Source organism: Nothoprocta perdicaria, unplaced genomic scaffold (assembly GCF_003342845.1).
Source record: "Nothoprocta perdicaria isolate Ctin4 unplaced genomic scaffold, notPer1 scaffold_1, whole genome shotgun sequence".
In the NCBI taxonomy this organism is placed as follows: domain Eukaryota; kingdom Metazoa; phylum Chordata; class Aves; order Tinamiformes; family Tinamidae; genus Nothoprocta; species Nothoprocta perdicaria.
Window position 1 is genome coordinate 14,843,298 of NW_020454093.1, and position 15,624 is coordinate 14,858,921.

General features: G+C 38.9%; 1 protein-coding gene across 2 annotated transcripts in view; it reads right to left on the reverse strand.

Moving 5' to 3' along the window:
* Positions 1 to 340: 340 nt before the first annotated feature.
* Positions 341 to 15,624, reverse strand: part of RAI14 (retinoic acid induced 14) — a 68,072-nt gene continuing 52,788 nt past the window's right edge. The window contains exons 5-17 of one of the 2 annotated variants that reach the window (XM_026038060.1): positions 15,212 to 15,269; positions 14,525 to 14,595; positions 13,067 to 13,173; positions 10,944 to 11,122; positions 10,286 to 10,314; positions 9,011 to 9,097; positions 8,309 to 8,395; positions 7,672 to 7,723; positions 7,219 to 7,337; positions 5,160 to 6,668; positions 3,989 to 4,138; positions 2,446 to 2,511; positions 341 to 2,222 (exon numbers count right to left, since the gene is read on the reverse strand). In XM_026038060.1, the coding sequence (XP_025893845.1) occupies positions 2,145 to 2,222; positions 2,446 to 2,511; positions 3,989 to 4,138; positions 5,160 to 6,668; positions 7,219 to 7,337; positions 7,672 to 7,723; positions 8,309 to 8,395; positions 9,011 to 9,097; positions 10,286 to 10,314; positions 10,944 to 11,122; positions 13,067 to 13,173; positions 14,525 to 14,595; positions 15,212 to 15,269 (2,592 nt within the window). In that variant the 3' untranslated portion in view covers positions 341 to 2,144. The remainder of the gene's footprint in view (positions 2,223 to 2,445; positions 2,512 to 3,988; positions 4,139 to 5,159; positions 6,669 to 7,218; positions 7,338 to 7,671; positions 7,724 to 8,308; positions 8,396 to 9,010; positions 9,098 to 10,285; positions 10,315 to 10,943; positions 11,123 to 13,066; positions 13,174 to 14,524; positions 14,596 to 15,211; positions 15,270 to 15,624) is intronic. The other variant, XM_026038065.1, reaches the window with a different exon arrangement.

The following is a 15,624-nucleotide window of genomic DNA, read 5'->3' on the forward strand; positions in this document are numbered from 1 at the left end:
TTTGCAAAACTGGTTACACAGGATTTAGAGCAGTTCTACTCTAGCTGTTAGATCAAGGAAGTTAAAAATCAAGTTCCAATTTTGGGGAGAAAGACTTCCTACACTTGAGGTAGTAACCTGAACACAGGATACAGAACATACTTGAGCCACGCTAAAACATCGGAACAAGACTTCCCTTCATGCAAACCAAAATTGAATGTACAAAGAGAACACAGATGAAAAAAATGCAAATAGTTTATTTGCTGCATAAGGAAACTTCCTGTAAATTACATATAAAGAAACTTGCTATGCTGTAGTGTATAATTTTCAATATTCCACAAATATAATTGTAATAAATATACAAACCAAAACAAAGTAGAAGACTAAATCCATCAGGCAACCTACAAAATGGTTCATCAAGTTTCATACTTCGCAGCATTAGCATGCTTACAATTTTGTTGTTTTAAGTGCTGCAGCAAAATTCTTTTCACATTTCTTTGGAGCATTTTCAAAACCATCTAACTATAAAATACTGTTCATAATTAGCAGGCATTAGTTAAACCACCCAGGAAAAGTAACACCAAAGTCTAACTGAGGCAAAGACATATTTCTTGTTTACATTTTTAAAATCCATTTCAGTTTTTCCAGGGTTAGGAATTATCTAAGTGCACTATGAGTCCAGTCAGCCCGAGGCACCGCTGACTCTTGTCATATTATGACTCTATACAAACTTCATAGATTACATAGCCCTGGAGATTTCTCTATTAGAGACATATTTGCTAACAGGAATGAAACAAATAACATAGTGAAGCTACAAGCTGGTTAGAAYGGTTGTACCCTCAAGTGCAGCATGTATTTAGAAATATTCTCCCACAGTTTTATACTAAACCACATCACGCATTTCTTTTTCGACCTTTAAATTTTAAAGCGCTGACAAAGGCTCTATCGATGCCCATGGCCTCTAGAAGGAACACGCAGAAATTTTTGACACCTTTTGTTGTTCTCTACCAATCATTTCTATACATGCGGAAACAGAGGGCTGAATTGTATTTTGCACTTCACTGCCCTGGGCCATGTTGACAGACAGATCTATTATTCGGTACAGAGTTTTTCAAGCCGAAAGCACTTCACTATGCTTCACTATTACCAAATACTTGGGGTATAAAAAGAAACTCTCTAAAACATAGTTACCTAAAAATATTTGTTAATAAGCTTAATGCAAATATTATGTAGAAAAAATGGTTTAGTTACAAAAGAATTCATTAGAGGGCCGATAAAAATATACTGAAGAGGAGATCTTTACAAAAGTGAGGTTAGGAAGTTCGAGGCATTGACGTTCACTGTAAACATCCTGTGTTCACTAGAATCCCTTGTCTGAAGTATATGTTCTGGTTTTGTTCCTGAGCTTCATGGCCAACACTTGCATAGATAGCTAAACCTATCAGAAAGGGTGGTTTTTTTACAAACTTTTCTGTACTGCTTTGTACAGAACTTTGATAAACTAATGATTTTACCTTGTGAAATAGTTCGGTTCTGCTACAGGCAGTTCAGGGAAACTATGAAGCATGGTATGATTCTGCATACTCAGTGCATTGGATGGACTGGGACAGCTACCTTACTAATCTTAAATAATATAACGTGTAGCTGCTTGATGTTCTGGCTCACCATAAGCATCTACCTCTGCTCACTGCTGCAAGGCTGCCCAAACTCTGCTCTGCCAAAGACTGAATATAGCAAAATGTCAGGAATCTGAGTCCCACAACACCTAACAAACTCCCCAGTAATAAGATGCAGTTTATAAATAATACAGGAGACCTCATGGAGAATTTCACCTTTACCCAGACGATATGAGTGCTTGCATCCAGATTAGCCTTCCTCTCTTGGAGGAAGCTACAAAGTACTTTCAGGATCAACATGACATGGAGTGGCCTAGGTAACAAGTTTGAAGAAGATACTTGTAATGTGGATACAAAAAGCAGGCATGTCTTTGTTATTGCACATGCAAATGCACATGGAAAGTGGTAGAGAGAGATAAATCCACCTTGCAAACAGCACAACAAAAAGAAAAAGCAGCAAATTGCCATTGTAAATCTTACATTAAGGCAAATCTAGATAAACACCCATATCGGGATTAATAAAAATGGGGAGTTCTGTTTGTTTTTTGTTTACTTTTTCTGTGATTGGCTTTTGCACATTGATAAGATTTGTTTAAGCACTTTCTGGACATCTTCATCCATTTGACCCTAGACAAGGGAAGAAMGAAAAAAAGAATTAAATTCAAACATCTCTCTACTCCTTAAAAAGATTTACTCTTTTTAAGGTATATTAGTATAGTAGTTTCCCAAGGGAAAGTTGCTTTAAATTTATGCTTAAATAGTCACACTATCAAGGGATAGTCTTAATATCTGCAGATGAAACATATTTGACTACAACATCAATACTGCCTATCTGACAACAGAGTCATACCTGCACGGCATAGAGAAGATGCATCCGGTAAACTGAGACAATTTCCTGATGTTGTTTCTTCGTTTCCTAGAAAATAGTTAAGCAGAAAGTCATGGAGCATTCAGAATCACTCACTTCAAAACACTACAACTAGATTTAAGGAGCCCACGGAAACTGCAAGGGATAAAATGTGTCTGTTATGCACATACAGAGAACCAGCTCAAAGACAGTGCTGTGTTTCTGGCCATCCCAAACACAGTCTGTTGGGAAGCCTAGCACACTGAAATCTTGTAATTCTACCCATCCTAGGAAACCAGACACCGAGCTGACATGGACTATAGGAAGCACCGGGCTGCAAAAACATGGAAGGAACTCAACACTATGGCAGAAACCCAGTGCAGGGAACGTGCAAGTCTTCATCACTACATCTTTGACTAATAACTACACATTCAAACAAGGGAGGGCAACTTCCTTTCCTGTATCACAGCCTGCCATTCTGGAAAGCCACCTCTCTGCACAGACACAAAGCTGGCTGGAAAGCTAGCGTAGCAAAAGGAAAGAACTGAACACTCCTGGTGTAAATCCTACCCACTTTGCTAACACCCTGYATGGCTTTGCATTTCACACCATTTTGCCTGTCCTTGAGCAGCAGGAGCTGGAGGCACCTTATACAATTTGTGGATTGGCACAAGAAAAAGCCATGGGCTTTACACCAGCAGGACACAGTCTTTAACTGTCTACTACTTATTTGTTTCTTTCCTYCCACTTGCAAGGGAATTTTACTGGCCTGTATGACCATTAAATCCTTTGTCTGTTGGGGAGGGGAGGAAAGCAGACACCATGAAAGCCATTCAGCACACGAGGCTGGGAATTTTCCTTTCAGAGTAACTCAAGAGCTCTCAACAAAGGCTCCTGGTGGGAAGTACCTCCTTTTCACCTTCTGCAGTGCATTAAAATGCTTCTTTAGACAGGCAAGCTCTTGCAAATAGCTATTATGGCTGAGCCCTACTTAAAAGACTGGGCCTTTTATGCATAAACAACTAGCTTAGAACACTATGCAGTTTAGAAATCCAGAGAATAAACTGTGCTTCCTCTAAAACAGATGGACCTGTTTWACTTGACATTTCATGCCTTCAATGTCTATTTTCTTTCAAGAAGTCAAAATTATTTTTGTTTAAGAAACAAACAAAAAAAACCCTTTAGTTTATGATTAAATCTACGTGTTTCTGAGAAAAACATACAAATCCAATGCTTGTATTCACTGTATCCACAAAGCCACTGGCTGTATATTTCACCAATCTGGGACCCTGCAGTAGGTCTGGCCACCACACTCTCCCTCAAGTACATTAACATTAACTRCTGATCTGAAGGAATACATTGGGGACAGTATCTTTCTTCAGTTAAAMCTTATTTCTTAACAACAATTCTGAAATAACAGAATTTTTCTGGATAAAACTTCCTTTGCTTGGAATCGCTCAAGTTTAAAAAAGGGTGCAGTCAGGAAAGCCCTGCATCTCTCACAAGAACTGGGAATAACGGTGGYTTTATGAATGACGACACTTACAGCGAGTTGGTTTTGCAACTGCTTCACTTGTTGCTGCAAGGCCTCCAGCTGCTGGCTTTGTCTTTTGGGGGCACTGGTGGAGTAGGAAAGCTGGGAAAGGCTGTTCAATGCTTCTTTTAACTTGGTAATCTCCTTGGACATCTCATTGATCTAGGGAGGGGAAAAACGGGTTCTCATGAGAAGCTATAAGACACACTGTATTCCCTCTYGCAGGTGTCATCTGGGGCAATTTGTGACTTATCTCTGAGAGTGGGAAAAGAAAAAAATATGRAAACTCAGTGACCAAGCAAGGGCATTATGTGAGAAAAGGGTTACAGTGCTCCTCTTCCCCTACTGCAATCCACCATTCACTCAAGAGATGCACAGGAACAATCCTGGCTCTGCAGAGCCTTCCTCCAACCTAGAAGGCAGGCCTCACACTTCTCCCCAAGCAGCAGCTCACAGGTCTGGAGGTAAACTGCACCTCCCACTAATGAAGGAAAATCCTGGCACCTCCCACACYAATGAAGGAAATTCCTGGCCCAAAGACATCCTGATCGCTCCCTCCCAGCACAGGTCTTTGCTGCCCGCTTTCCACTCTGCCCCTAGCCCTGTCATTCAAAGTGGATTCTGTGTTCTGAAGCCATCTCTGTTTACAAACAAGGATTGTATTTACTGGCACTGGTTCTGAACACAGGATGAACATGACAAATCTAGGTCAGTTCAACACAGCCACCACAATACACAGCTTTTCTAAATGAAATTTGTATTAACAGACTTGCAGGCAGATGTTGAGGTGCTTTAGTAAACCCAGAAGGGTGAATTTTTGCGCCTTTCTAATTCTTTATTTTTACCTGTCTCCTTATGAACCTCCCCGTGCTGTAAATCCTCAGTTGCCTGAATACTGTGAAACCAAACTGAGCTGATTTTAAAAGAGAAAAAATGAAAGATCATATATATCTCTACCAGAGAGGAAAGCAAGCATAAAGTCAAATATGCTGAATAAAATCCTTGGTTTTAAGAAGTGAAAGACAGGACTATGGCATCTGAATTGTTAGAGGGGCAAACAAACTCAAAAATTACTTCATTCTCTGGCATTTCACCCAATATGGTGCATTATGTGACCTATTCACCATCCAAATTGTCTTGCAGTCTGAATTCACATATGACTCTTCTGTAGGGAAACACTAACCTTTTTATCTTTATCCTCTTCTGTTTTTGACGAGCTTTTCATTTCAAGAAGCTCCTCTTGAGCTTGATGGTACTTTTGCTGAAGTCCAGTTACCTCCCGATCCTTTGCTGCAAGTAGAGTATGCAATCCTTCCTTCTCTCCTTTCAAATGCAGAACTTCATTTCTCAGCTGTATGACATCTAAGGACACATTTTCCTTCTCCTTGATTACCTCCTTCAGTTTGGATGACAAAACACTAACTTCGCCTTCTAATGAAGACTGGAGTTTTTCATAGGTAGACCTGGGTACCATTGCTTCATTAATTGCAGCTTTTTCTTCCAGCAGTTCCTTCTGCAGGTGTCTTACTTCATTTTCCTTGCTGGTAACTAGTCCTTTGAGCTCATTTACTTCTTCCTCCATTTCCTTTAAAGTAATTCTGAGTGCATTTATCATTTGATGGTGTTCAGTAATTGGCATGGAGTTCTGTTTCTGAGTGTCTATCAGTTGCTTTAGCTCTTCTGCTTCATCTAGTACTTTTGTGTACTGTGATTTCATTTCTGATAACTCATTCTCAGCTTTGTATTTCAAAGAATTTGTTATCTGCATCAGTTTCTCATGCTCTTCTCTAGGAATGTARTCCAAAGCTATATCATCTAGAGTTTTTCTCTTCTTATAATCTTCGAGTTCTGTTTGTGCTTCTTTGTACAACTCAGATAACTCACTAAGTTGTCTGTTGAGCTCATCTACCATTTTGCTCATGGCCTCCTTCTTTTCTCCAGCTTCGGCACTAGATTCCAACCGTGTCTGATTTGCCAGCTTATCCTGCAGCCTTTTAATTTCCTCTTGCCCTTCTTTATATCTCTCAATCAACAACGCCTTCTCCTGGTTAATGTTGTCAATAACTGAACAATATGTATTCTTTATCTCCTCACATTCTTCTACAGACATTGGCACATTCTGCTCTCTTTCTTCAAACTTTTTCTGCAGCTCTCTCACTTTCTCTTTTTGTCTTTCATTTTCCTCCAAAGCTCTCTTCAACTCTTGCTTAAGCATTTCAAATTCTTCGCATGTAACCTTCAACCTACTCAGGTCAGAACTCATTTCTTCACTTTCAGAAGAAGCAAGACCCAGTTTCATTTGCCTTTGTACATTCAAAACCTCGTTCACTGCTTCCTCATACCTGCTCTGAGTTTCTTGGAGCTTTAGGTTAAGATCAGAGCCATTTTCTGAAATGCCCGTGCTATTTAAATGATCTGTGTCTGGGACTCTAGACTGGACCTGAGCCTCTAAGTGCCTTCTTTTGGCTTCAGAGGTCTCTAATTTCCYCTGCACATCCTTTAAATCTTCCTGGAGGTATTTTATTTTTATTTCACTGGGGCTTGCTGGCTTTTCTTGAATTTGGGTGGCATTTAATGAAGACTTCAGCTCCTGAGCTGAAAGCTCACTTTGCCTATCTGCTGTTTGGTCAAACTCTGTTTGGGTTGAATGAAAAGAATCTATGGTAGAATCTGCTTCTTTAGGCRTTCTTTCCTGTATAAAAAGAAACCCAAACAATTGCATGAGATATGTATAAATGTATGCATATATGCATGATACATGTATAARTGTATGATCATAATCGTTTCAAGAGAAATAAGCAAGGAACTCTCRCAACACTGGACAGAGAAGAGCAATTAAAGCACCATAGGATAATWTTTTAGAATAACTCAGAATCCAGTTGCTCCCATTGAGACATCTACAGTCGAAGAAGGCAGTAAATGCTAAGCTCMATTGAAAGCCTGGGCTGACCTCCATAAGCTCATAATCAAAGCTATGCAAATTAAAATTCTGCTAACACAACTGTTAACAACAAGCTTAAGGATGTGGTTATCATAATAAAGAAAGATATTCAATATTTTATGGGGAAAGCGAGATCAAAACACTCATTTAATACTCTGGAGCAGAGTGTTTCCATGATTTTTTATTTTTACTAATACAAGTTCTTTAATTTTCTTYGCAGTACATCTCTTTAAAATGGTAAGCAGTTGTCTGTTCTACTAACAGTCTAACAGATGACTRCAACAACACAAAAATACAACACCTGTAATTTGTCCTGTAGCTCCTTATTGTGTAATGTCAGAGAAGCGATTTTTGCTTGCATCAACATGAGTAGATCTTGCTGGTCAGTGTCAGAACTTACATCCAACAAACTATCAGCACCTTGTGGAGAAAAAACAAGAAATTCAAAACCTGAATTGATCCCATAGTTTGCTATATATACTGCTTTTTCAAATTAAGCCTTTAATTTCTATGGCCATTTAGTGCAGTGAAGAGGAGAACTATTCTTAGATGTGTTTTCCCCCAAAATGTGTAAAATTGCCTACGGAAGTGGGAGATTTTGGTGGAGACCCACGAGCGAAATTACAAAAAGTTACTCCCTATAGTTTTTGTGCCTCACATTCTAAGTGGAAAAAGAGAGCAGATTTCTGACTGCTTTTCAATTTTTCATATTACAAAATTTGAAAATAAGGATGAAGATTATTGTTTACTTCACCTGTTGTGCTGTCACTCAGCCTGTCTTTGTTATTCAGGGGACTGAATTCTTCCTGTTGAGACACCAGGAGACAACATGTTCACAGAAGATAAGAACAGAGCTGCATGAAGCATGAGGCCAGTGCTTCCAAACCTGCTAAACACTTTCAGCTGGGCAGTTCTCATTAAATGTCCTTAAAACTGGGCAACTACCCACACACAGTTTGGAATGCTGCCGTTTTGTGATAAGAAACTGCAATATGCTGTTTTCATTTAAAAAGGTGAAATCTTCAATACCATGAGATAAACATGAGACAGAACATGTACAACTATTTTCTTGATGTCTTTTGGAGAAAGTCTTTTTACGTTTTTTATCACACAACGCCATTTAATTCACCGCTATGAGGTAACGAACTCCCATAACATTAATGCATTCACAATCATATTGCTAAGTACTAGTTTATGACTAATTCTACTACATACTTACTAAATATAACTGTAATTTACAAAGCAAGTGAGGACTGCTTCATTACTTGCTTGTGAAATAGATTTTGATTCCTTTTTAATCCTCAAAATTCAGCTAATTCATTCACTGCAGATTCTGCACTCAGCAAAATAGATTATTAAGGAACTATATTTTCCAGGAACACCTGGAATACCTTGTATACTTGGTCAGCAAAGAAAGTCTGTCCTTTTCCAGTCATGGGAGTTGAAGTTGATGAGCGTGGGGAGGACAAATCACTAAGCTGTAAAAGATTTTATATAAATAAGTATATGTATGTATCATGTGTGCACATGTAACTACTGCTGACATATGTGCACATATATACTACTTTTCCTTGTGCTACAATAAGTCACAACTCTGGGTTAGTATCAAAGAGCAGGTCTAATTATTCAGTGCTCTTCTGAGCCAGTAGTACATACAGTGTAACTGTTATATGGGTAACATTATGTTTAACCTTAAACACATTTGTTATGCTCATTTTTATACTGTATCTCTTCATGTATTTTATTTTCTTATATATTTATACACATGTACATAATGTACATGTGTATACATATGTATATTTAAATGACACATATTTACTTATGGGAGTCAGCAAAACCAAGAGACCTTTAACTTTCAATGGAAGATGCATCTATACAGTAATTTATATGCTGTATTTTAGATGCTACCATATTTCAAGCAATTTTCACTCTAACCAATGASTGTCTTTATGGTGTCATCCCAAAGTCAGAGAAAACACATCAGGATAGGTGTAGAACAGGATAATGATAGAGCAATGCAGGCTACATCATTCACATAACGCTCACAATATTTCTTACCCCTAAAAGCATCTCAAAATTGTTTTTTTCTTTACCTGAACAGGACTGATAGGAGGAGGTGGGGCTTTGCGTTTTTTTGGAGTTCCACTTCTTTCTGAACTTAATTTAGAGCCTTGATCATGCTGAAAGTTTCACCAGCCACAGAAGGTAGGTTTGTTAGTTTGGTTAGTAAAGTCCRAGCAAGTTGTTTTATGAAAAAAAAAAAGTATAGATAAAATCCCACATTAATATCAATCCTAGTAGCTCATGCAGTGTCTCACTTTTCTCTTCCCCTATGTAAAGACTGTATCTCAACTAAAACAGAGATATTAAACATGCCTGACAATGAGACTCTGCCCCTTGGAATACATGCTTCAGTGAAAACAAACAAGATTTAGTGAAAAAAGCACAAGCCGACCATCGGTTTAGCACGAGTGACCTTAAATTCTTCCATTCTTTCATAGCCCAGTCATGCCAATGTTAATGGTACTCTCTTTCCCTCAACTTCTGCTTAGTCTGCCTGAAAAACCCACTTCTCCACCCAAAGGAGGAATGACTCTCTGCGCTGCTACCAGCGGGACAGGTGGTATCTGTGCTCCAAGATACCACACCACTAGATGGGACAGGAAAGACACATGTCGAGACATCTATTTAGCTGGCTAAACCTGCACAGATTCTCACAAATGTGGGTCTCTAGGAAGATGTAACTGGAGATAAATATAGAATATTTACAGAATTTACAGAATATTTAAGGTTGGAAGGGACCTCTACAGATCATCTAGTCCAACCTTCCTGCTCAAGCAGGCACACCTAGAGCATGTGGCACAGGGYGGCATCCAGGCGGGTTTTGAAGACCTCCAGAGTAGGAGACTCCACAACCTCCCTGGGCAGCCTGTTCCACTGCTCTGTYACCCTAACAGTAAAGAAGTTGCTCCTCACCTGGAGGAGTTATCCCCTTTGGAAGTGCGGAGACTTTTCCTAGGGAGTCCTAGAGCCAAATTCCTGCAGTTACTCACAAAAAAATGGRGGAAATTCCTCCCCACATCCATGTGCACATGCATACACACACACAGTTTATCCACTCTTCCTGTTCTCACCTTGGGGGCTGCTGTCACTGCTGGCTATTACAGCAGGAAGTTAAATTTAAAAGTGATGTTTATGATACTTATTTCTTAAGTGAAAACAAAAACCTTTCACATTGCAAAATACAGCTCCTGGTAGCACATCTCACTGTGGCATTCACTAGTGTTTGTAGGCATGACAAATACCAGTTTCTCAGCAAGTTACAAGCCCATATATAGTCAGATTTTTAAACAGAAAAGGACAAATACCTGCTTTGCTTTAGTTGGTGACTTTRTATCTGTAATACAGAAAAGAAGTGGTGTTAAGAACGGCTATCAAGAAAAAAGTTAGCTGCCATTCCTAACTGAACTCCCAGCTCCACTTCCCACACCATAAATGCTTTGTTTGGTTTTTGAATTCCTCTTGGAAATCTGAGCAACATACATTWATTTTCACATCCTATCTGAACTACTTACTTTCTACAATTCTTTTTTGTTTCATATTGAGATTGTGACACTTCTGCCTCTGCTATGGTCTATCAGCAATTTTTCACATTAGGCTCCTGCTTTGGATGATCTTTTTTGYTTGACCATGAAGCTGTCCCTCTACATTTCTTTCTTCTCTAAATCTCCTACCAAGAAGCTAAAATGTTGCCTTTAGACCTTCACATAACAACAGAGGATCTATTCCAAATTGCAAGCAAGACTTCTTTAGCTATCCTACTACTTCATCTTACTTTTTCTTTCTCCAAAATACCTCTTTCTGCCCTGCTCAGCTCTTTATTAACAATGCTAGTTGTTACTATGTAAGCTCTTCATGGCTTCTGAAATATTTTTCAAGCTGCTTTAYAAAGTAAATTTGCTTACTGCTAAACATACAGCTAGCCAATTCAAAGTGATAAACTGCAGATCACCATCTCTTACATACCCGCATCCTGAGAGATCTTTGATGACAGGAGAYTCTGGATCCCTGTATTCTCGGAGAGTTTGGAGTAATGTAGGGCATTCTGTCCAAAGACATCTACTAAACTGACATCTGCACCTTTTCTAAGCAAGGTTTCCACAATGTTAAGGCTACCAGCTTCACAAGCCACCATCAAAGCAGTTCTGGACAAAACAAACACAGCATAAAAATGTTAAGACAGTGTTTTTTAAGCAGTAGATCTTTCCTTTTTGGGAAAAGTACTACAGTTACTGAGCAATTAAATCCATTTTTTTTTAATCCACGTATATACTGACAAATACCTGTAACTGTAATTTCTCCTTACAACCACCTGCTCTGCACCTCCTCCCCTTCCCTATGCTTCCCGGCCTGACCTTCCATAATGACCTGCCATGTTTTACAGCCATATCCCAACATCTCTGAAAACGTGTTCCCCAGCTCCAGTACAGGGAAGCTGTGGCGGGTCCCAGAATTAGGGCAGTCTGCAGAGAGGGAACGCTACATTATCTGTGTATTGGTAAGTGGCTTGCAGTGATTCTCAGAGATACAATTATAAACAAACAGAAGATTCTACCTCCCAAGCCTGCTCTAGCATCCCTGTSTGGCACTGACAGCCTCATCTCAACCTGAAAACATGCCAATAGTTTGGACAAGTCCACTGGCAAACCCATTCCTCAGCACAGTTAAAAAACAGAAAGGCTACTATAGTGGTACGGCTTGCAAGGCATCAGGACAACCGTTYCCCTGATAAATTAAACACCCATGCTAAGTGTGACCAAGCAGCAAGGCCTGTGCAGGTGATGCCTGTTGTACTGCTGTGCTAAAAAGTAGTGCAAGYGAAAACCTGGACAACATTGGCACGGTCATAGGCACGCTTTCAGATGACCAAAATAATTAGTGTTGTTTGAACAAGACAGGAAGTTGGACATGCCATTTTCAACATTCCTCCCATTAGAGCTTCTTCCACTCAAAAACATGAACAACAGTGTGAACAGGAGATGCAAGGCTAATCTCCTTAGCAGAAGGACAGGGGAAAAGGTAAATTCCATGTTGTATYGTTTTCTTTGCTTCTATACATAGCACTAAAAAGAAGAACTCCCAGTACTGTCGTATCTATGACAGAAAGGTTTTCATTCAAGCTAGCAACATCTTAACGCTGTTGATTAAACACTAATTAGTGACAGGAAGGCAGGGGTCCTGGAGTGGCCAGCGCCTTAAGTTCAAAGCATGGAAGAGGCAGTTCAAAGCAACCAGGGGGATAAAAGGGTTTCCTTTAGAAAGTTTAAAAGAAAGACCGCTCTAATAAACTTTGGACTGATATAATCCAAGTTAAGGCTCAATCCTACTAGCCTAGGTGTTGCCAAAGAACAATATGGCCATTGTATCTTATATAGCAATCAAGATTGCAATCGCTTGTAAGTGCCAAGTTATCTCAGCAATTTGCTTTACTTTTGCAGTTTTAGTAACTGTTCATAAAAGGCCAGAATTTTCAAAGACTGTTGAATTTGGTCTTTACCATCATCATCARAACAAGTGCATTTATTTCACTACAGGGTGTTCCTGAACAAAATACTATGATGTGTTAGATGTCTACTGATGCAAGTCATCTGTATATGTTCCCCCTCTGAGAAGATGGCATCTCCACTCTCAAAGTTGCATTGTACTTTTTCCTGCTGCTATCTTGCAACTGCAGCAGCATTACAGTAAAGAGCCCCCATGGCTGTTGCTCTCAAGTAATACATCTTYAGGATTAATGTTAGAGACACTATTGCATGTCAAGAACAGAGCAGCATTTAAAATTGGGACATTTACAACGTCATGTGCATGTAAGTGCTAACAACCAGATTCCTGAATGAAGGATTTACAAATGGTGTTTACACTGCCCTGGTAGCCCAAGGAAATTCTTACAACACATCTAATTCTAGTTATCTAGTTTCTTTTTCACATTTCCCTTTAGTCAGAACTCTGTGAAGTCTCAATAATCAGGGTATGTTCTCTGATACAGGAGGCATGAATTCACACAACAACAGCTTGGGAAGGATTCAGGGAGAAAGGTTCATTTGAGAGTCAGTGTTGGGAAAGAGTTGACCTGGAGATGTCTGCCATACCTTCCATTTTTGTCCCTAGTGTTGACATCTGCTCCATGATCCACAAGGTATTTGCAGATTTCTGTGTGACCATTTTGTACTGCAAGCAGCAAAGGTATGTTCCCATCCTAAGAATACATAATAGAGCAACTATGAACTCCAATCCATTCACTTACAAATATCACTATAAGATTGAAATTTCTGCTATGAACTTTCCCTCTACACAGCGAGACACTATTACTATATTTTTCTTGTGCAGCATAAATGTAGCTGGACTTCCTTTTAACTCCCTGTTGCAATGTTGAGGATGGTATCACACATCACAGTACCAAGAAAAGAAATACTTTTGATCTTTGTAAATCTTTTGTTATTCGCTTAAAGCTATAAAATGATGACTTTTGCAACTGCAATGCCTTCAAATAGCTTCACAACAAAACTSAGAATTTTAATTGAGCACAAGACAAAAATACAATATCTCATAGAATCACAGAATAGCTATAGTTTGGAAGACACCAAGAGAGGTCACTCTGGGGTGTGCCCATCAACTTGAAGGATGACAAGCTTCAAGTTGGTTTATTTTGTTCAGGACTTCAGTAAGTCAAGTTTTAAGCAACTCTAAGCACAGAGATGCCCTGACCCCTTGGGGTCCCAGTTCCAATGGGTAACCACCTTCATGGTGAGAAATCTTTCCTACGACCAATCTGGAACTTCCCAGTTTGGTCCACTGCCCAACTTGCAATTGTTGCTTGTCATCCTTTCTCTGTACACTTTCAAAGGGGGTCTTGCTTCACCTTCCCTTTAACCATCCATGATGTATTTTTAAGTTTATACTTTGTGACAGATCCTTTATCAGAAATGTCAGGTAGAAATGAGATAGATCAGATTTAAAAAAAAAAAAAAAAAAAAAAAAAAAAAAAGCTGAAGCTGTTTTTAATGCACAGTATTTCGCCTGAAATCTGTCAGGTCCCCTCCCATTATCTTCAGGGCATTTTATAACAGGAAATTGCATAATTCCCCAAGATAGACCTGACTGTTTGTTGACACTTCATAATGCTCAATGTGATGACTTTGATCTGCTAGCTTACATCAAATATATTTTTTCGCTTAGATCTATCATATTTTGGCTGAGCTTTATCAGCAATTCACAGGACTTGGCCACATAATGGACCTTCTCCAAAGCCAGTGAAGTCAATGGGAAGGCTTTTATCTAAATGTATAATAGATTTTGAATATAGAAGAATGGATTCTAGCTACTTGTACCAACCCCTCAATTACTGAACAACAAATCCTGCCTTTATCGTATTAGAGGGCAATATGCTTCTGCATCTCTGCTATGGCAAGCCACAAAAGGAAATCTTCCCTGGCAGAGAAATCCAAGATAAAATACAAGAGTAGTRCTGCTTGGAACAGCTGTATCTGGGACTGACATGAGTTGGGGGTGGTAAAACTGCTTTAAACTGCAATGGGAGATGGACATACCAAGTCTTTGACGTTAACTGGACATTTGTGCTCACACAGAAGTTGAACTACCTGAAGACAACCACATGCAGCTAAAAACAAMAAAAAAAAAATCACAAACATGAAAGTCCGTTAAATCACATTTTTGAAATCCGCGTTCAATGCTTCCAGCTTGCAGTATTGCAGCGTTAGAGAAGGGTATGAGGAAAACATTCCAATACATTCCTCTGTTTTTAAGAAAGAAGAGAAAGACTAAGAGGATTAACAGCAAGCTTTATGCAAAAATAAAGCTCATATCCTTTAATGTTGTTTCAAACCATGAAACTTAATGCTGTAAAATCAATTTAATCCTAAGTACACCAACTGCTCTGCATGTGCAAGAGTGAACTGTATGTTATCTCAAAATTCATATTCACAGTGCTTATCTAGACAATATCTGAAAATTGTTAGTTATCAGAAGGGACATGCATCACAGCTCCTTTTTCATTAGTCAAGGATATCTTAAATTTAAAAAGGTGAACAAGGCATGACAGACTAGCAATAAATTCATCTTTAACATAGCTTGCCATGGTGTCAACTGTTTTTCCAATCAGCAGGAGGTGATTTGCCAGATTTATACAATTAGAACCCAGAAAGCAACCAGGGGCTGAAGAGCTGGATACAGCAAATACCAAAACACATAACACAAGCTTTCAATAAAGAAGTTACCTGCATAATGTAAAGCTGTTTTCCCAGCATTGTCAGTGCTGTCCGCTGGGCATTTACACTACAGAGTACGGAAAGAAGAAGAAAAAAAAAGGAATTAGAGAATCACCAAGAGAATAAAACATATATTTGCTGTTAAGGACAGAATGCTGAACGTGTTTGACAACAGTTCTCTAAGCTACTTCAGAAAAAAAAAACAGTGAAACAAAATACTGATAATAGGAACATTTTTCCTCTCCACCAGTCTCGTCTCTCCTGTCTTGGTAACAGCTTATACTGAACTTATAGAAAGATCTCTTAAAGAGGAAGATATTCTTAAAAAAAAAAAAAAAAAAGTTATAATAAGTTTTAGGACATTTTATATTGGGAAATCATAAAGTAAAGAATCTCCTCCAGAAAAGCTTCATGTTTTACAT